Source organism: Salmo salar, chromosome 21, assembly GCF_965601325.2.
Source record: "Salmo salar chromosome 21, fSalSal1, whole genome shotgun sequence".
NCBI classification, from domain to species: Eukaryota; Metazoa; Chordata; class Actinopteri; order Salmoniformes; family Salmonidae; genus Salmo; species Salmo salar.
Window position 1 is genome coordinate 43,327,441 of NC_138311.1, and position 21,659 is coordinate 43,349,099.

The 21,659-nt window shown below is 43.7% G+C and overlaps 3 protein-coding genes and 1 non-coding gene across 7 annotated transcripts; 2 read left to right on the plus strand and 2 right to left on the minus strand.

Moving 5' to 3' along the window:
- The first annotated feature begins 104 nt into the window (after window positions 1-104).
- On the plus strand, window positions 105-8,782 carry LOC106582315 (coenzyme Q-binding protein COQ10 homolog B, mitochondrial). The gene is made up of 5 exons (XM_014165274.3): window positions 105-277; window positions 3,594-3,749; window positions 4,443-4,635; window positions 4,946-5,047; window positions 5,260-8,782. The coding sequence occupies exons 1-5, from the start codon at window positions 177-179 to the stop codon at window positions 5,425-5,427; spliced, it is 720 nt and encodes a 239-aa protein (XP_014020749.1). The 5' UTR covers window positions 105-176; the 3' UTR covers window positions 5,428-8,782.
- A 2,341-nt stretch (window positions 8,783-11,123) lies between these two features.
- LOC100136430 (60 kDa heat shock protein, mitochondrial) lies at window positions 11,124-17,952 on the minus strand. Of its 2 annotated transcripts, none has more exons than XM_014165271.3 (10): window positions 17,815-17,952; window positions 15,990-16,165; window positions 15,403-15,738; window positions 15,037-15,226; window positions 14,677-14,845; window positions 14,079-14,178; window positions 13,347-13,592; window positions 12,648-12,822; window positions 12,316-12,494; window positions 11,124-11,999 (listed from the first exon to the last, which is right to left on the minus strand). In XM_014165271.3, exons 2-10 carry the CDS (start codon window positions 16,161-16,163, stop codon window positions 11,844-11,846), a joined length of 1,725 nt encoding a protein of 574 aa, XP_014020746.1. In that variant the 5' UTR covers window positions 16,164-16,165; window positions 17,815-17,952; the 3' UTR covers window positions 11,124-11,843. The 2 variants fall into 2 exon arrangements, with proteins under 2 accessions (XP_014020746.1, XP_014020745.1); XM_014165270.2 differs by lacking the exon at window positions 17,815-17,952 and adding an exon at window positions 17,582-17,633.
- Window positions 13,819-13,945, minus strand: LOC123729614 (small nucleolar RNA SNORA63). The gene has a single exon (XR_006761261.1). It is a non-coding gene; the product is annotated as a small nucleolar RNA SNORA63 (small nucleolar RNA).
- On the plus strand, window positions 17,841-21,572 carry hsp10 (heat shock protein 10). Of its 3 annotated transcripts, none has more exons than XM_082966858.1 (4): window positions 17,841-17,959; window positions 18,363-18,551; window positions 20,599-20,754; window positions 21,172-21,572. In XM_082966858.1, exons 1-4 carry the CDS (start codon window positions 17,942-17,944, stop codon window positions 21,316-21,318), a joined length of 510 nt encoding a protein of 169 aa, XP_082822984.1. In that variant the 5' UTR covers window positions 17,841-17,941; the 3' UTR covers window positions 21,319-21,572. The 3 variants fall into 3 exon arrangements, with proteins under 3 accessions (XP_082822984.1, XP_082822985.1, NP_001133144.1); XM_082966859.1 differs by lacking the exon at window positions 17,841-17,959 and adding an exon at window positions 18,057-18,086; NM_001139672.1 differs by lacking the exon at window positions 17,841-17,959 and having other exon boundaries at window positions 18,476-18,551; window positions 21,172-21,261; window positions 21,396-21,568.
- The last annotated feature ends 87 nt before the right edge of the window (window positions 21,573-21,659 follow it).

Here is a 21,659-nt window from a genome sequence, read left to right on the forward strand (position 1 = left end):
AGGTCAACAGTTTTAGGGTGACGGATGTATACAGTGACCAATGAAAACTCTTAACAGATAACTATTCTCCAATCATTGCGCTTGTTAGAGAAGGCGCGTCCACGAAGGAATAAGCGTTGCTGCGGGAGAAGTAGCTAGCCACTGAGAGAAGCAGAAAAGAGATCATCGCAGTGAAGATGGCGAGAGGTATGCGGGGACTAAGGAGAGCGGTATTAGAATGTATAAAAAAGTTACCCGTCACAGCCAGCCGAGAAACACCTAAAAGGATTGGCGTAAGGTAACTGCTGTTCGTATTTTATGTACAATTGTAAAACCTGAAAATGATCAAGTTACTGCTAGCATTAGCCTACCTACAGTTCGCATTTTTCTCGATGAAGCTAAAGTTCGCTAGCAGGTTGTTAGCTTAGTTTGCCTCAGCTGCTTTTTGTCAAGCCGGTCAATCTGCTTTTCTGTCTCATAAATTAACTTTAGCAGACAACTTTAGTTAGCTTACTTATTTAAGTTATTTAACGTTAGCTAACAGATTCGTATAACTAGCCAAACATGTCATTTTAGCTAACTGTTTTGATAATTAATTGGGGCTGTTGCGTGATTGCTAAACGTTAGCTATGGCAGGGGTAGTCATGGGTACTCGGTACATAGTGGGTGGGTTGCGAGTTATAAGAATAGATCTATAATCACACACTTTATTTTTAATCGTTGGAGGACGATTTCCCATTTGGTTCTCGAACTGAACACCGGCAGGTAGCCTAGTGGTCAGAGCGTTGAGCCAGAAACCGAAAGGTTGCTGGATCGAATCCCCGAGCTGACAAGGTACAAATCTGTCGTTCTGCCCCTGAACAAGGCAGTTAACCCACTCACTGTTCCTAGGCCGTCATTGTAAATAAGCGTTTGTTCTTAACTCTTGCCTTTTTAAATAAAATAAAAAGCAAAGGTGTTCTTGAAAGCATTATGTTACGTTAGTTGAGGTTCGCTACAGTTTGTACAAATTGTTATTTTATCTATGGCATGTTTACATTTAGAATGCTAGTTGGCTAAACTGTCTACTACCTCCTAGTATCAGTCAGTGCCTGGCTGTCTCTGCCTCTGGCTGAAATGGTTAACATGCCAAAGTCATTCATCCAGTTAGCTAAGTGGCTGAAGTTATTAGAGAAGTTTGGAAAACTTCCATGTTTCCAGCTACCTGTGTTACGCAATCTGTCTTTGGACGTTATCTGGGGCTTAACACATCGATCACACGGACAGTGTCCTTTTGCAAAATGGTACACGGCATCATATGGATATGTGTGCAACAAAAGTTCAACATTTAACTTTCTGTTATCATTTCAAACCGTCTACGCATACAGTTTGACGCATACGTTTGATAAATCCAACGTATGCACCACACAGAACGCAATGCTGAAAGTCAAATGCAGCGTTCCATTGGAAATGGAGTTCTGGTGAACACAAAATGCAATGACCCTGTCGGTGTGATCGAGGCATTAGGCACTGCCTAGGGTGATGAAACCAAACTCCTAGTTGCACTCCTCACTATGCCAGGAGGATGTGTTAGGAAGCTGCTAAATAGTTTACAATTGCACTGGGTCTTAGGAGTTCCCATTCAAAAACGCACTGCATCTGCGCAGTAGGCGAATTCAGTAGGTGCTCTTAATCTGACTCAGTGTCTTAACCTAAACGGATTGAATTTCATTGACCTCACAATTTTGGAATTCCTCACCCCATGCAGTGCTACACAAAATAACATCACGCTACAAAGTGACAATACCCAAGCTGGTGGTGATAATAACTACTGTAGTCCAATCAGTCATTCTCCCCAATGCTGACCTCCAGGGACGTTGTGTCCCCGTGTGGCAATGACCAGCCAGGTTATGGCACCTGGCAGATGGCCATCATCTGTTTCTGTCAGGGACACAGCTGCCACCACAAGCATGTTCTCCACTGATGCAGCTCTCTCTCGGAACGCATTGTGTTGAAAGGAACTGATTCAGTTGTCTGCTTCTTGTGTGCATATTGCCTTTCATTGGAATGAAACCACTATTTGAATAATCCTAGGTGTGTGTGTTGAGAGGTTGTCTTCTGAGTCAGAGATTCCCTCTGGGCAAAGGTATTTTCTGACTCACTCACTCTTTGCAAGTGTTTTTATTTGTATTTTTACGCTGAAATAGTTGTCACTGGGGCAGAAGCAGGTGTGCTCACCGTGCAGAATTCAGTGTGTTCACTTTACTGCTTACTGAACCGGATCTGAACTGAACCGGATCTGAACTGAACCGGATCTGAACTGAACCGGATCTGAACTGAAAATGTGACACTAGGAGGACCCTGTGTCTTTCTCAGCTTCAAGCCTCTGTAGCTGACAAGCCTTTCATTAGGTTAGTCACATAGAGAAGATCAACCCTAGTTAAGCAGGCGTAAATGGAACGTAATTCCCTTTGTTATGCACTGTTCTCTCTCTGCCTATACTGACCTTGAACTTAAGCATGAGAATGGCATGCTATACACCTGCTATTTGTTGGGGGTGGAGATCAAAGAAATGAAGGTGTGTCTACAGATGCGCCTTATTCTGACCAGGACATAATGATGCTCGACCTCATTCATCCTGGCGCTTCCAAGTGGAACTACCTCTACTTCATTTTTTCAGATAGAAATAACCCCGTTCTCCATGTACTGTAACTTACAACTTGGGGTTTGTAAATATAAATTACAATTGTTATAGATCTACTTTACCTTTTTGTTGCTGGTTTCGCATTTTGTTTTCAGTCATATGGCAGCAAACTGAAGCATATCAACATCACTTTTTCCACAGTGAATTTTATGAAATGCTGGCCTTATAACTTGGGATGAAATTTGGAGACCCAATCTATAGGTTTCTTTAGCCATGCACAAATGATAGTATAGCGCCAAACCTACTGAGTTGATTTATGATTTCTATAATGTTTTAATTATATGCCAAGACTATTCACTGTATTTTTAGTTTGTTTTACAGAGCAAAATTCTGCAAGTATAGCCGATGCATGTTGTGGTTGACTTTGCATATTTCTGGTTACTGGTAGCTTGTGGAAAAGGGATTCCAAGCAGTTGTCTTAGAAACCAACACTACCTGTTTTCACCAGAAAATGTCCTGTTCCTTTTAACAGTTTTTTGCCCCGTGGCTGTATTGGTATTGTATTGTACTGTATTGTTCTGTATTGTATTGGTATTAACAGTTTTTTGCCCCGTGGCTGTATTGGCCCCTTCACATGGTGCTTTTGTAAACGTCTGCAGTGTGAGAACATGAGCTCAGAGACCTGAGGCTCTGATGAACCATTGGCCACTTACATTGATCTTGACATAGTTAGCTTTGATTTAACTTTATTAAAAGCTCACCCTTCAGCAGCCGAGCGTAAAGTTTCGAATCCCGTACATACACCGACGGTTTGGTTGTTCAGCTATCGGGAAGAGGTGTCCAGAGAATTCGGTCATGCAGCCAGTCCGTACATAGGAATTAGATACTTAGAAATGATTGTGAATTTGACACTGAGATGTGTATGGAAAACTGGCAAATGATAGGCCCTTATGTTGTTTTCTGACTCACCGCTCTCCTTATTTTGGAACAGATATCTCTCCTCATGTGGGATCCTGATGATGAGGGTGCCACCCCTCCTGGGGGTCATGCCCACGTCCAGAGTCATCGTGGCCCCCACCCGCTCCTTCTTCAACCTGGCTGACACCTTCAACAAGAGGAAGGAGTACTCTGAGAGACGCGTCATGGGGTCAGTCACTGTGCCTCCCTGAAATCAGACCTGCCTTTTGTCTGGGTTCAAATACTGTTTGAAATCTTTCAAGTAATTTGAATGTCTGCTTTAGCCTGCCTGGTTTGCCAGGTGGTCATGGTTTGCCAGGTGGTCATGGTTTGCCAGGTGGTCATGGTTTGCCAGGTGGTCATGGTTTGCCAGGTGGTCATGGTTTGCCAGGTGGTCATGGTTTGGGAGTTTTCTATTAGTTCCATTGCAACAGTTCAGTGGAGCACAGACAAAGTAGCCTATTTGAAATGATTTCAAATAATATTTAAACCCAAGTCTGCCTCCTAGAAATGAATATAGATACTGTGGTTTCTCTATGTATTGTCTGTCCTGCTCCCGCCAATGACTCATGTATCCAGTGACGGTCATAATCACTACATTTTACACTATTAAAAGCAACCCATTCTGTGTCCTGGGCTATTTGCCAGGCTGTTATGTAATGATTTGCTGGGAAATTGCAATAGTCTGACTGAGTTAGTCCCCGGGCAAGTTGAGACATGGGGGCAGAGAATGTCAATCATCCCTGTTAAGTAAGTCTTCTTCCGTTGATGACCTTCACCTACATTACAAATAGAATTTAAGGTCAGAGTTAGGACTATTGGGTTATATGGGACTCTTTCCTCCCTCTGTAAGAGATGTTGACCCAGGCCTCCTCTCTCTCAGGTACTCTATGTTGGAGATGTATGAAGTGGTAGCTGGGGTGGAGAACTACCTTCACTTCGTTCCCTGGTGTAAGAAGTCTGACGTGGTGTTCCGGCGCTCAGGGTTCTGTAAGGCCAAGCTGACTGTTGGCTTCCCCCCGGTAGTGGAAAACTACACCTCGCTGGTCACCACAGTGCGCCCCCACCTGGTCAAGGTAAGGCACTGCAGTAGCTGCTGATATCTCCCACCACTACTGTATCTGCAGTAGTGGTGGGAGATATCAGCAGGTATAAGATAAGCAGCTGTGACGTAGATGGACACCGGGTGTGTTCCAGTTTGTCTTTGTTGCGTTGAATAGATGATCAGATGTCACTGTCTGGAGAAGTGTTTAGCATCTCAGGAACTACATAAATATTATATAGCAATCTTATGAGATTCGTAGTGGGCCTTTTTAATAAAGACGACCTGGAATGCAGCCACTGTGGTTATATCAGCAGTCTGACCGTGGCTGTGTTGACCCCCAGGCTGCCTGTTCAGACGGTAAGCTCTTCAACCACCTGGAGACGGTGTGGCGCTTCAGCCCTGGCCTCCCAGGCTACCCTCGCACCTGCACGGTTGACTTCTCTGTAAGTACCTCAACACACTGCACTGTGGGTGTCTGGGTTAGTGTATTTTGTGTGCCCATGTATGCGTCTGCTTAAGAGCTAGCTATGCCTCTCTGCTATCTTTGGCACTGTTTTCTTCTCTCACTGGTCTTTTTCTCTCACACACATGCATGTATACAGGATCATATGTCTTGATTACTCTCTCACCCACTCTCCGTCTCTTCTCTCTCCAGATCTCCTTTGAGTTCCGCTCCCTGCTGCATTCCCAGCTGGCCACGGTTTTCTTTGACGAGGTGGTGAAGCAGAACGTGTCGGCGTTTGAGAGGCGGGCCGGGAAACTGTACGGAGCACAGACCATGATCCCCAGAGAGCTCATGTTTCATGAGGTGCACCACACGTAGCGTGCCCCAACGGGTCATCCTCTCTCTGCGCACACACACATGCACACAGTCAGCCATGGCAGGGAGAGAGTGAAGGGAGGGGGAAGAGGTTAAATGCCTGAACACTGCAGTGCCTTATCAGAAAACAACCAATGATTTTATACCCATTAACTGCTGGTGGCTGGATTCTGTCCACTTCCCTACCCCCCAGAATACCCCTCTCCCCAGACTTACATCACTCTTCCTCCCCCCTATTCCACCATAGACCCCTACTGGTGCCTTCTCACCCCAAAGAAACCATCAGCACCTCTGGCCAGTAGGCACACCTCAGAGCTTAGTGCTGTCCCCATGCGGTGAGCACATGGCTCATAATAGCCCTCTTGTGGAGATATAAAAACTCTTCTACTAAGGCCTAAATAAAGTCAGTTTATAGTGAAAGGCTGTGTGTAAGATACTATGGTAGTGAGATCAGGGGAAAGGGACTGGGGTCCTTATGTCCTGATCAGGCCAACAGTTTGTGAAGGCCCATCCAAGATATGACACGTGCATTACGTTATTGTAACAAACCTAACATGCAATATAAACTGGGTGGTTCGAGCCCTGTATGCTGCTTTGGCAGTGGTATACCACGGGTATGACAAAACATTTTATTTTTACTGCTCTAGTTACCTTGGTAACCAGTTTATAATTGCAATTAGGTACCTCTGGGGTCTGTGGAATATGGCCAATATTTCACAGCTAAGGGCTGTATCCAGGCACTTCCCGTTGCGTCGTCCCTAAGAACAGCCCTTAACCGTGGTATATTGGCCATATACCACACCTCTGGCTTTATTGCTTAAGTAGCCTAATGCTATGTTGTCATGTGGATAAGATGGAGGCTGAGGTATCAAAGGATCGGCTTGTACATTTTTGAATGAAGTGTGAGCACTTGAAGATCGACGTTTCCTAAAGGAATGTCGCAACACTGCCGAGCAGATGTATACACACTGCCGTGCCTACCTACATATACCTGTTCAAGAGGTGCTGTGTTGCAACAATGTTACCGGGGACATTTCTGCTGCACCCCATATGGCACCTTGTTCTCTAATGACCATGGGAGGCATGTTGTTCAGTTATGGCACTTGTGCTTTTTTTAAAAGTGTGCAATATAATGTGTTTAGTTTTCTAAATGCAGCTACTTTTTCCCTAGAGATATCCACTGTTTAAAAGGGCCCAGACTGGCTAGGCAGGGTACAGGGTCATCCAAACTGTCGGTCAAAATGGCACCCTATTTCCTATACAATGTACCCGTAGGGCTCTGGTCAAAAGTAGTTTACTATATGTACTACGTTTGACCAAAAGTAGTGCACTATAAAGTAGAGGTCGACCGATTTTATGATTTTTCGATGCCGATTATTGGAGGCCCAAAAAAGCCGATGCCGATTAATCGGCCAATTTTTTTTTTTTGTTATTTATTTTTTATTATTTTTATTTATAATAATGACAATTACAACAATACTGAATGAACATTTATTTTAACTTAATATAATACATCAATAAAATCAATTTAGCCTCAAATAAATAATGAAACATGTTCAATTTGGTTTAAATAATGCAAAAACAAAGTGTTGGAGAAGAAAGTAAAAGTGCAATATGTGCCATGTAAACGTTAACGTTTAAGTTCCTTGCTCAGAACATGAGAACATATGTTAAAAGGAACCACCAGCTTTCATGAGTCTTCAATATTCCCAGGTAAGATGTTTTAGGTAGTAGTCCTATCATTCCTACAATAACTATTTCTCTCTATACGATTTGTATTTCATATACCTTTGACTATTGGATGTTCTTATAGGCACTTTAGTATTGCCTGTGTAACAGTATAGCTTCCGTCCCTCTCCTCGCTCCTACCTGGGCTTGAACCAGGAACACATCGACAACAGCCACCCTCGAAGCAGCGTTACCCATGAAGAGCAAGGGGAAACAACTACTCCAAGTCTCAGAGCGAGTGACGTTTGAAACGCTATTAGCGCGCACCTGCTAACTAGCTAGCCATTTCACATGGGTTACACCAGCCTAATCTCGGGAGTTGACAGGCTTGAAGTCATAAACAGCGCAATGCATTGCGAAGGGCTGCTGGCAAAACGCACAAAAGTGCTATTTTGAATGAATGCTTACGAGCCTGCTGCTGCCTACCACCGCTCAGTCAGACTGCTCTATCAAATCATAGACTTAATTATAACATAATAACACACAGAAACACGAGCCTTAGGTCATTAATATGGTCGAATCCGGAAACTATCATCTCGAAAACAAAACGTTATTCCTGTTACATTGCACAACCCTCAATGTTATGTCATAATTACGTAAAATTCTGGCAAATTAGTTCGCAACGAGCCAGGCGGCCCAAACTGCTGCATATACCCTGACTCTGTTTGCAAGAGATGTGACACATTTTCCCTAGTTAAAAGAAATTCATGTTAGCAGGCAATATTAACTAAATATGCAGGTTTAAAAAAATATACACTTGTGTATTGATTTTAAGAAAGGCATTGATGTTTATGGTTGGAGCATCGTGTACCTAAGCGATTATATGCAACGCAGGACAGGCTAGATAACTACACATGGTTGATGATATTACTAGTTTAACTAGTGATTATGATTGATTGATTGGTTTTCATAAGATAAGTTTAATGCTTGCTAGCAACTTACCTTAGCTTCTTACTGCATTCGCGTAACCTCGTGGAGTGCAATGTAAAGCAGGTGGTTAGAGCGTTGGACTAGTTAACCGTAAGATTGCAAGATTGAATCCCTGAGCTGACAAGGTAAAAATCTGTCATTCTGCCCCTGAACAAGGCAGTTAACCCACCGTTCCTAGGCCGTCATTGAAAATAAGAATGTGTTCTTAACTGACTTGCCTAGTTAAATAAAGGTGTAAAAAAATAAATTGGCGGCCAAAAATACCGATTTCCGATTGATATGAAAACTTGAAATCGGCCCTAATTAATCGTCCATTCCGATTAATCGGTCGACCTCTACTATAAAGGGAATAAGTTAACATGTTGGATGCTTGCGTTTGCCAGTCAGAATACTGTCACAGTGAGGTATCTTACCATAGACCCTTTTAAAGATGTCACTCTTATGTACACCCAGTGACCTGATCCTAGTGGAATCATATTTATATTTTATAACCTTAAGCATTCTACTCCTATAAAGATATTTATTAATTAGATTATAAGAACATGTACATATTGTTACGACCACAGATAAGTCAGCAAGTTCAGTGTGCACGCTTAACTATAATTATGTTTTGGGGATTGGGTTTTATAGTGCAAATGGAGGTGTTTCAATGAGCAAAGATGTATAAACTATTTTTATATTAAAAGTGGTTGTGTGTGGAGTTCAAGTTGTACAGTTAATGTATACTCCAGAACATTTAATGGGGAAGTCTGTTTCGGGCGCTATGTGCCTGCCTTCCTCAGGTTTGGAGTTGTCAACACCTGGTTGGTTGACCATGGACAAAAGAGGGAATCATGTGAGAGAGGTAAGAATAGAACTGACACTAAGTTATGGGAGTTAGTTATGTCTCCTGTTGGACAAATACAGAACCACATGCACAAGAGGAAACAATTGTTCCAAGGACAGAAATGCTGTAACAAAATACCATACTGACAGGTTGCCTTGCCAGATACATGACCTAAGATACTAATACTACACTGCTCAAGAAAATAAAGGGAACACTAAAATAACATGAATGAATGAAATAATCTTATTAAATACTTTTTTCGTTACATAGTTGAATGTGCTGACAATAAATCCGCCAACTCCTGGACAGTCTGTGGTGCAACGTGGCGTTGGTGGATGGAGCGAGACATGATGTCCCAGATGTGCTCAATTGGATTCAGGTCTGGGGAACGGGCAGGCCAGTCCATAGCATCAATGCCTTCCTCTTGCAGGAACTGCTGACACACTCCAGCCACATGAGGTCTAGCATTGTCTTGCATTAGGAGGAACCCAGGGCCAACCGCACCAGCATATGGTCTCACAAGGGGTCTGAGGATTTCATCTCGGTACCTAATGGCAGTCAGGCTACCTCTGGCGAGCACATGGAGGGCTGTGTGGCCCCCCCAAAGAAATGCCACCCCACACCATGACTGACCCACCGCCAAACCGGAGGATGTTGCAGGCAGCAGAACGTTCTCCACGGCGTCTCCAGACTGTCACGTCTGTCACATGTGCTCAGTGTGAACCTGCTTTCATCTGTGAAGAGCACAGGGCGCCAGTGGCGAATTTGCCAATCTTGGTGTTCTCTGGCAAATGCCAAACGTCCTGCACAGTGTTGGGCTGTAAGCACAACCCCCACCTGTGGACGTCAGGCCCTCATACCACCCTCATGGAGTCTGTTTCTGACCGTTTGAGCAGACACATGCACATTTGTGGCCTGCTGGAGGTCATTTTGCAGGGCTCTGGCAGTGCTCCTTCTGCTCCTCCTTGCACAAAGGTGGAGGTAGCGGTCCTGCTGCTGGGTTGTTGCCCTCCTACGGCCTCCTCCACGTCTCCTGGTAGCGCCTCCATGCTCTGGACACTACGCTGACAGACACAGCAAACCTTCTTGCCACAACTCGCATTGATGTGCCATCCTGGATGAGCTGCACTACCTGAGCCACTTGTGTGGGTTGTAGACTCCGTCTCATGCTACCACTAGAGTGAAAGCACTGCCAGCATTCAAAAGTGACCAAAACATCAGCCAGGAAGCATAGGAACTGAGAAGTGGTCTGTGGTCCCCACCTGCAGAACCACTCCTTTATTGGGGGTGTCTTGATAATTGCCTATAATTTCCACCTGTTGTCTATTCCATTTGCACAACAGCATGTGAAATTTGTCAGTGTTGCTTCCTAAGTGGACAGTTTGATTTCACAGAAGTGTGATTGACTTGGAGTTACATTGTGTTGTTTAAGTGTTCCCTTTATTTTTGGAGCAGTATATATATATATTTACCAAGAGAGCTCAGAACGTAGACTCGGGCTCTCCAACCTTGTTCCTAGAGAGCTACCCTGTAGATTTTCACTCCAAACACAATTGTCATGATTCAGGTTACCAACAAGCTAATTCTTACAATCAGGTGTGCTAGATTAGGGTTGGAGTGAACCTACAGGACAGTAGTACTCCAGGAACAGGGTTGGCGAGCCCTGACAGACCATCAAATTGAGTTTCATTCTGGGGTGAATTATCTAAATGACGTTAACCATTGCGTTTTCCAGAATTCCAGCTCAGTATGTCTGACATTGTACTATGAAATGATCAGATATTCTGGGAAGTGTTTTTGTTCAGAACATTTCATTTTATTAAATAAAAACAAATTAATGTCTACATTGTACAAAACATGTCAAATGATCACAGTTGGTTATTTGCAAAGAAATAATGTACTGGGGGGGGGAGAAACAGCTCAACACTTGAATGCACGGTAGTTTATAGTACCCATTGAACACAGTAAATGTAGGCTAAACCGCAATGAGCAGTAAGTACAAATCCAGTCATGAGGACATCAATGGGTTTCACATTAACTTGTGGCTTGGACCGTCACTGGCCCAAACTGCTGTAACTAGTCTGACCAACCTACAGAATCAACCTCAGCTGAATGTCAATGCACAATAGCCATCCTTTACAATTCTCATATGAATCATTTGGTTCTAAAGTTCTTGAATATTTGAGTATTGAAATCAGACAAAATAAAGGAATGCTCATGCTCCGCAATTATTTTATTTTTAATAACTCAACTGAAAAGGTTACAGTTCCTCCCAACATTACATGGGTGAAACAGGACAAAACTGATAAAAAAGGACAAAGCTAAAAATAACAAGTTATGACAAAAATTGACAGTGGCACGTCTGGCCAAGTTTCCTTTCTCCAGCAAACCCCCTTCTATCTATCTATAGCTATCCTGTGTTTAACCATTTATTAAAAATTGGCCTTGTCTTTAACTTCAGGAAGCTACAGGCTTCATTACTTCCATTTGATAGAAATTACAATTTGTTATCAATACCAGCATTGCATTATTCGCACTGGTTAGCATCTGTCATAAACAGTGAATATTCTGCATGTTGCTGATGGATGATGAGACAGCCATGTTTGTGAGGTAAATGGAGGGGGTCTCAGAGCCTCAGTTAAAGGGGAGGGGGGAGGTTCATCGGGGCAGACTGGGGTCTCAGAGCCTCAGTCAGAGAGGTAGAGGGATGGAGAGAGGACAAGCTGGTCGGGTAGAGGGACGGAGAGAGGCTGAGCGAGGACAGGCTAGTCTGGTCTTCCAGAGGGTGGAGGGGAGACAATCAGCAGAAGTAGTGTGGTTCATCCATTTGCAGCTCCAACAAAACTCACGGCCAGTCAGTTTGGGCAAGTCTGGGCGTTGGAGGGACAATTGCCCCACGCTGCCATTAAGTTTTTACAGCGCTTTGAGGTGGGCCTTAGAACATGCCACCGCCCATACCTCCCATACCGCCCATACCTCCTGGCATGCCGCCACCCTCCTTCTCCTCCTTGGGCAGCTCTGTGACCACACACTCAGCAGTGGAGAGAAGGGATGCAACACCTGCAGCATCCATTAGTGCAGTCCTCACCACCTGTAGGGGGAGACAGACTCAGTCCTTGTAATGCAGACATACACCAGGAGAGGGAGCAAGAGCAGTTCAGCAGAGAACCTGTAATATCACAAGCAGCCATTTTCTGTCTATGAAACTTCATTCTAGCGAAAGCATACACCGTAATGTGAGTAAACCTTATTGCAGCAACTAATCAATCTTGTATGAATTAAAATTCATATAACTTTGCCAACATTAGTTCTGTACATTTTCCATCACTATAAAATGAACCTGTCTTTATTATATTGTTGGCATGCTGGGTAAATGACAGCGTAGTGCAGAGCTAAAGCATCCATACCTTGGTGGGGTCAATGATGCCCTTCTCTACCATGTTGACGTACTCTCCTTCCATGGCATCGTAGCCGATCTCCACCGCGGCCTGAAGGATCTTCTCTACCACTAGAGAGCCCTCCACACCAGCGTTCTTAGCAATTGTCATGGCTGGCACACGCAGGGCTCGTCTGATGATGTCAATTCCTATAGACAGGAAGCGATATACCAAGTTAAGCTACAATACTTCTGTCCAAAGGTTTGAGAAATGAAAATGGAACATATCCGGCCACTCCCATGTGACCAGATTAAAACCTATTGGCATGTTGGGTAATGATTAAGGACAGGAACTCTACTTACCAATCTTCTGGTCAGCATTGATGGGCACGAGGGCATCCAGGGCAGGGATTGAGCGCAGCAGGGCACAGCCACCCCCGGGCACGATGCCCTCCTCCACAGCGGCCCTGGTGGCATTCAGGGCGTCGGTCACACGGTCCTTCTTCTCATTCACCTCCACATCACTCGTTCCTCCCACCTGAAACAGAACAGTCAGTGGGTGACTAGCTTTCATGCATGGTGGATACAGGAGCGACTCAAATGTAAATCCTGTCTCACATTAGGAATCTCCTAATGTCAACTCATCGTACCTTCATTTTTTTTTGCGCCATATACAAACTTATACATACGAACAACAACTTACAGAAGCATACACACTACATCTCATCTGCCCAGACCGCATGCATTATTGTTTGCCACTAGGCCTCAAATAGCATGTGTGACGGAGGAAAAACTATTTCAATATATCATTAGATTTTTCCATTGTGTTGATGGCGGATTGACTGATTTCAAAGTTTAGTATACGTTTTGTATTTGAATCACCAGACCATTGGGCATATTCTAGGCTTATTTCAATAGCCAGGACTAAAATGTGACAATATTCAAGGACATTAAAAGGACTAAACAAATGTAATGAAATCATACTGCCATCTATCCCTCTTCACTCTTAAGCTCTCTCTCTTCAATCCCCTCCATACAGCCCCCGACCTCTTCTCCTCTGACCTTGAGCACAGCCACTCCATCAGACAGCTTGGCCAGCCTTTCGTTGAGCTTCTCCTTCTCGTAGTCGCTGGTGGTGTTCTCCAGCTGCTCAACGATCTGAGCCTGCCTCTTCTCGATGGATGCCGTGTCTCCCTTCCCCTTCAGCAGCATGGTGTCGTCCTTGGTCACTGACACCTCGCCCACCTGGCCAAAGTCATGGGCCTGGATGTCCTCCAGGGCAATGCCCACCGCCTCATCACCAAACACCTAAGGAAGAGAGGAGGGATGTCAGTAAAGGAAGGGCAGGATTTGAACAGGTAATCATTGGCCCTGATAAAATATTTTAAAATGGTGTCCATCTTTTAAGAGGGGGACAGAGGGTGCACTTCACCATTATTAGAATAGGGCCATTGGGTGCCGAGTTAAACCCTTAACCATGGGATAAGCAAGACTATGCAACAGTCATTGATTGGTGAATCATGCCAGTGCAGACGTGTCTGAGACCAAGCGTCCCTGCCTGCTGTGGGATGCTAACAGACAGGGATAGGAGAAGACATGCTTCTGTGTGCAGGGGGAATGACAACAGCACTGAACAAGCTGTACTGTAACTTATCCTGCTTTTCCTATTCCTTTTCTCAAGTAGTGATTGCCTAATATAAGTATGGGGAGGTTACAGTGTAAAGTGTTCTTACAGTAGAAATGGACTGATGTCCGTATAAGCCCTGGGTGATGATTAGTGTAAAGTGTGCTTACAGTGCCCCCGGTGGCGACGGCCATGTCGTGCAGCTGGGCCTTCCTGTTGTCTCCAAAGCCTGGGGCCTTGACTGCCACCACTTGTAGTCCCACCTTCAGCCTAAAGACAGAGTAAAGGTTAATATAACACATCAAACCTGACACTACCCAGCATCTAAGTAGAGGTTAAATTAACACACCCAAACTGACATCACCCAGCATCTACACACATAAAGAGGGCAGGAATAGCAAAACTGTCTACAGCTTTATTTTGAGGTTGACTCTTCAGTTATAAATATCCAGAGCTGAATGATGTTGGTGATATATCTCAGTGTTCTATATTAGTAGTGCAGCCATGTGAGCTGGTTGTGTCCCATTGGCCCAGGTGCTCAGTCAGTGTTGATGTGAAGGGGAAAGGTCCTTAAAACAGGTCCTTAACCTCAAGGGTGTTTACTGGTTAAATAAAGGACTGATCTGTTGAGGACAAGGGCCTGTATTCACAAAGCGTCTGAGCAGGATTGCTCATCTAGGATCAGGTCCCCACGTGCATTAAATGATGATCTAAAAGCCCAAACTGATCCCAGATCAGAACTGCTACTCTGAGGGACAGGGAACTGACCTGTTGAGAACCAGGGTGCTGAGGGCCTCTCCGTCCACGTCCTCGGCCACGATGACCAGAGGTTTGCGGTGCTGGTTGGCCAATTCCAGGGCAGGGACGATGCTCTGGACAGTAGAGATCTTCTTCTCACTCAGCAACACATAGGCATCCTGAAACTCACACTTCTGTCCTGAGGAGCAGAGATGAGGGAGACGGTTGATGTAAAAGCTCCAAAATGGCCAAATGTGGAGAATCAAGATCATAAAAATACATTAAATCTGTAGAGCATCAAGATCACCAGTGTGCTGGAGTTTCTTTTAATCTTAAAGTCCCAAAATAGCTGGGCTTGGTGGTGGGATCATGGCAGAGAGGAGACCTTACCTTTGGCTGTGTTGATGAAGTAAGGGGAGATGTATCCACGGTCGAACTTCAGCCCCTCAATGATCTCAAGCTCATCATGCAGGGTTTTACCATCCTTGACAGTGATGACTCCCTTGCGGCCCACTTTTTTCATGGCGTTGGAGATGATGGCGCCGATCTCCACGTCTCCATTAGCAGAGATGGTGGCCACCTAGCAGACAGAACACAGAGCATTGAAAAGTTCAACATCACAAAGGATGTCTTAATATAAAGTAGAATATAAATATCGCATCTGTCTATTAAATAATTATTTGTATCAATTGAATAGATATGAATTGATAAGAATATTGACTTATTTGATCAATCCATATTAACACAATTGGTTACCTGGGCAATCTCCTCAGGTGTGGTGACTGGCTTAGACATCCTCTTCAGTTCAGCAATGACGGTCTCCACAGCCAGCATGACGCCACGGCGGATCTCCACAGGGTTAGCTCCTTTACTGATGGTGTCAAAGCCCTCCTTGGCGATGGCTCTGGCCAGCACGGTGGCAGTGGTGGTGCCATCTCCCGCTTCCTCGTTTGTGTTGTTGGCCACGTCCTGGACCAGCTTGGCACCGATGTTTTGGTACTTGCACTTCAGGTCAATGGCCTTGGCTACAGTGACACCATCCTTGGTCACCTTGGGGCTGCCCCAGCTCTGCTCGATGATTACTGTGCGACCCTGCAGGAATGCGGCAAAGTATAACAGCTCAAAACACTTGTGTTCAGTTGTTCCTGCCCGAAGAAGACACACCGTGGTGTACAGGGTTCTTCAGGTGGAAATTAAATTAAAATAAAAGTGGATCAATAATGAATTGGTTATACATAGCACACATCCCACCCCTGGGTGAAATGTAAATCTTACAGAATTGTATATATTTATTTGGCGCCTCAATAGCAGAAGGTATCATCATAGCAACTCCCTCCTCCTACCTTGGGACCCATGGTGACGGCGACAGCATCAGCCAGCAGATCCACTCCCTTCAGCATCATGGCCCGAGCATCGGCTCCAAACTTGACGTCCTTGGCGTAGGCTCGGGTGAGGTGGGGGGCCAGGGCCCTGCAGACCGGCCTCATCTGTCTCATCACCGTGGGTAGACGCAGCATCTCTGGAGGGGGGAGATAGAGAAAAATTATATAGGGGCCACACTGCACATTACCAATGAGCAGCCAATAAAAACTTTATTTTAACATGTCAGCTATCTTGTTTTAATATACACTTAAATTGTTACTTTGAGATTTTGCCAACAAACAGGAGTTCATGTTTGCCCTGTAACAAATGAACCTTCTGGATTATACCCAAGACTCCTTCTACCCCCTCCCCTGGCCCATATGTCACATAATGACAATGTCTGGAGGTGACAAAACAAGCTATATAGTACAACCTATTGGCCTTTCATGATACAGCAAGAGTTGTAAGGGAAGAATGAATAAATTAATGACAGCATAACCATGATGAAATACCCCCGAAAATCTCAAGGACAAAAAGGACATAACCCAGAGCAAGACCACAAGCAAATGTGTGTTTGAAGTCTTGCAGAAAGACAAAGAAATATCAATCTTACTTAGCAGAACATGATGGTCTAAAAAGGAAACCGTCAAAAGGCGGGAATCTGAATAAACGTCACAGTAGGCTATCATAAATTAGCTTACATGTTGGCAGAATTTATTGGTCTATATAACCCAATTCAAGGGCTGTGGTCAACATACTGCACATTTCTCAAGGTCCTGAGAACAAGTAGCGTAAGGAGGGTACTTTAGCAGCCTGATTCCATGTCCGGCACGCTATTGCACAGTATTGTGCATCTGATTACAAATTAATCTGAGACGTTCATTCGGGAATCGTAAATGATTTATTTCTGTGATGGGGCGTTTGCAGAGCTTTGCTACATCGTTACTGAAATGTCTCGAACCGGTCTTTTCCTGATTCTCCCCACATGTGCTCGGGTCATGCGTCACAAGGTCAAAATCGCACAGCGTATGGAGCGTGCGCAGTAAATGCATTACCTCAATGAATGAAATACTGAATGAATTAAAAATGTACTTGTAGTAAAAATGTCCAGCACAAGGATTATTTGTCAAATAATGCTACATACAACAACATTTATATCGCAGCCGATACCAGCCCGAGGTAGCCATTAACTAGATATCCCAAATTGATTTTGGATAGGCATTTCGAAAAACAAAATGTTGGCAAGACTGGGACTACGTTCATTTTTCACGCCTGTATGTATATGTATAACTATGAGTGAGAAAATTATACGTTTAGAAGTCTTTTGGAATTAGGCCTAGTTGTGATGGTGACCAAATATCTTGTAGGGGTAGCTAGTATTTAATATGCACGAGTCAATGTTAACGTCACCAATTGGGCTGTCATTACTGAATTAAGATCAGAGCACATGACAACATCAAAATGAACGTGAAAATCATTGCATAGCTAATGTTAATTGTTAACTAGCTACCATCAAAAGCTGTAATGTTAGTTAGCTAACTACCAATTCAACTTACCAAATTGATAGACTTACGGAAAATACTGGAGAAACAGACAAGTAGCGATGCCATAATTACCAGTGTCTGATATTCAGGGACATTAGGATGTAAGTTACCATTCCAAACGAGCATGGCTACTTATATGACTGTCCTTGCTGGAGGCTTGAAAATACTAACGATGCTCGCAAAAGCATGACGTTTGAGACAGTTCATTACGCTGTTTAGATTGATGCGCTACAAATATTTATAAAGACATAATAGTACTTACTTGTCGTTTGAAAGATTTTAGGGTGGCAGGATTTGGTCGTCTGAAGGAAACTGAATGATTAACGTTATAGAGATGAGAAGAACGAGCAGAGGTGTGGCGCAATAGAAGTTCAGAGACAGCACTGCACATGGCTTTTTTCATCCGGGTAATTTACTGGTCCGCCCCAAAACATGCATAGGGGAAATATACATTATATTTGCTGAAATTGAGTGAAATGTTGTATCATATGTATTGTATTTCAAATTAATGGTATATCTATGTACATGCATAAGGTAAATGCCTTTATTTTATGAGTTTATCGTGTACAATTTTTTACTTGTCACTGTAATGCTCGTTCCTGGGCACCCAGATTCCAGAATGTGCTATTGGAGAAAAAAAGAGGGGTCAAAGTTGGCACATTGTGCAACATTGCTGCGAATTGCAATCACATAAAAACTCATGAAGCATTAGTTATAATTTCATCATAACTGTCCTGACGAGTCCCCCCTGCACAAGTGTGTTAATTTAATGTTTGCATGTGTTTTGACGTGCTTTTTTGCGTTCTATAGAGGTTATGGAATATTCTGGAACGGAAACTGTCCAGGAACCGTGAAGGAAGGACATTTGAAGACACGCATGCGCGTCCCATTTCTAGATATTTCCTCACGTGGAGTTTCCACTTCAGCTTGTTAGATCCACACTCAAGAAGAAATCGGGGCTCAACATCACAAGGTTTCAACGACTATCACTTAAAGATGGTAAGAGATTCTTTCTCAAAACAATGTCACATAGCTAAGATATAATTTAGGATACTTAACGTGCTGCCACAAACAGACTTGCTTGCTAGCTAGCTAGCTAGCATAACCAGTTTCATAACGTTAGCAAACTAGCTAGCTTGCTAATTATGCTTTGTTTTCTCTCAGACAAGGTCAGACAGATGATGCCATTTTCAGTGTTCGCACAAATAATCGAGTTTGCTAGCACCACTGCAAGAATACAGGGTGAGATGAGTTTGGCAGGTTCACACTGCGCAAAGTACTTAAGACAATGTCAAGCGAGCTGCCATGCATGACTGTGCCAAAGCAGATCGTTAACAGTTAACAGACACCACTTGAAACATTCAATCTCCAATCGTTGGTTATTGGTGAAAATATACATCTGAAGTTGGTATTGCTAGCTTTGTACTTAGAATGAATGAAGTGATGACACGTGACGTGAACCATATTTTGCCTAAACTAATTTGAGGCCGCATGCTGTGTGGATGATCCTTTGTGCACATAACGTTAGCCATCTGTTTAAAAAAATATATATATAATCATATTGTGCTTTTTCTAATTGACGGATTCTGTTTTTTATAGTTCATTGTCGTGTCCTTGCACAACGACAAAATATAATACCGGCTCCTTATCAACCATTTCTGGCTTACGTTGCTTCAGACGTCGTGATCCCATGTGCAACTGCGTCAGAGCATTTTAATTTGGTCCGTGTTATCCAGGGTCCTTGGGAGGGTTTAGAGTAGGGAAGTCCAGGATAGCACTGACCATTTTCATTTGATTATTAACTTCCCACACTTCCTGCTTGTTTAAACATTTCAGACCAGCCTATATACTACAATAACCTAACTTTAGTATGCAACACAATTTCACATTGGAATACTGTCCATTATCCTAAATATGATAGACTGAGGGATCTGAAGCATCAGACAAATCAGTTACTGAAGAACAGACCTTGAATGTTTTCTCTGGAGGTCTGGGTCCTTGAGACCTATCTAGACCCCACAAAGCCTTGGCCGCCATGCAGGGGGGGATGTCTTGCTGACTTGTTCTGGAATTTACTCCAACATTCCAGACCTGGTTAGTCTAGAAGATTATCTGTGGGTCAGGGTTCTGTCCTTCACTGAGAACATGGTAAACATTGACAGTGCATCCCCCCCCCCCCCCCCCCCCCCAAACAACATATCCCCCACTGGCCCCCCTATTGAGTCAACAGCCTTGAAAACCACTGTTCATCCTCCACCTCCTCTGTCTCCCCTGTTTCAGAGATGCCCTTCACTCAAGGTCAAAGATAAATTTGCTGGCAGCTGGTTTTGCAAATCTTCTCTGTTTTGGCACCTTGCATTGTGCTGACCACAGAGAGAACCCACACTACTTTCAGTAGTCTTAGTTTAAGCTTGAAGATCGTCCTGCATCAGATATCAAACAATTTCTTTCTTTATGCCTTTCATTAGTGAATACAAAGGGTTTCTGTTGCCTTTGGCAGGCTCTACTTGGCAAATTGCATGGACACTGCTAGTTATCAAGGTCCATCCCTATGGATATTCCTCCCCCATTCTAATGTAATGAACCCTCTGATTTCCTGTTGCCGTTAGAGGTCCGTATAGGAGAGTTATAAATACCTAGTTGGTAAATTGACCAAACTTACCAAACCAAGAACTCTGGGAAGATGCCAAAGGTTTTAATGTACATATTCCACCAAAATGTCCATAATTTCAGTGGATGATGACAGATGGCTACAACTTTTGGTTATTTAAGGGGCTGCAGTGGGGGGCCCCTCCTGCTTTTGTTAGTCACGTCTTTACCAGTTCACACAACGGATCTCAGGCTCTACCTAGTGGCTATTTCAGGCTATGACCATTGAATGCCAAGCACTCACTAGAAGAGTCCAAAACTCTTCAACTCTGTGCTATGTAGCTAAAATCAGTTGCAATGTTTTTTTTTTGTTTGTTTTTTTCAAGTTAGATTGCAATGATTTGTTTGTACATTGTCTCTGTCAAATGAAATAACATACTTCCCCTTCATCTTGTAGGCTTTCAGGAAATTCCTTCCCATGTTTGACCGGGTGCTGGTGGAGCGTCTGGCTGCAGAGACTATGTCGAAGGGGGGCATTATGCTGCCAGAGAAGGCCCAGGGCAAGGTGCTGCAGGCCACAGTGGTGGCAGTGGGACCAGGCTCCACCAACCAGGTAACTTACTGTTCCTGTTTCACTCTCTCCGGCTAAACAATAGCTTATAGCTGTGCTGTCGAACTAACTGGCTTGTCTGTTTGGTGTGCAGTTGATCAGATTTCAATGCCAGGAGATTAGAAGTGTATATCTTCAGGGACCACATTGATACAATATAGTCATCTTTTGATGTGAGAGCTTGCTGCTCTGGTTTGTGGCCATAGAGATAGAGGATGCATATTTATCTGTGCAATTATAGCATCTGACAGCATGGGCAGTGCCATTGGGGCTACTAATCATAGGAAACCCCACCCAGTTGACTACTTTAAAATGGTGCAAGCCCTCAATGGTGCTGTCCATGCTAAAATGGCTTTTGGCAACTAGAGGCTTCTATCATTCTCTATGGTTGTCTAACTGTTGTCTACTGATCCCATTCAGAAAGGACATCTGACACCCATGAGTGTCAAAATTGGAGAGAAGGTCCTTCTGCCAGAGTACGGAGGAACTAAAGTTAACCTGGAAGACAAGGCATGTCTAAAAATATTATCTAATATTAGTTGTGGGAGTAATCTACATGTTCATTAGAATATAAATAATTATGACCACAGTAAAAGCAATTGATTCTTCTAATTGTCTATTCAATTTCTACATTTGTCTTTCAGGAATACTTCCTGTTCCGTGATGCTGACATCCTTGGCAAATATGTAGAATAGTTATTTTTGCTGTAAAACCTCCATTCATCCTAATATAGGTTGCCTCGTTTTTGTTTCTTATGTTATTCAATTGTAAATAATTCTGATCATGTTTTGTTACAATAATAAAGTTAACTATTGAATCTAGATGTGTTGCCTCTTTCATACACCTGCCAAGCAGATATTCTATGAAGAGAGGATTTTATATGTGCAAGTGGGGACTCTTCAGGCTGA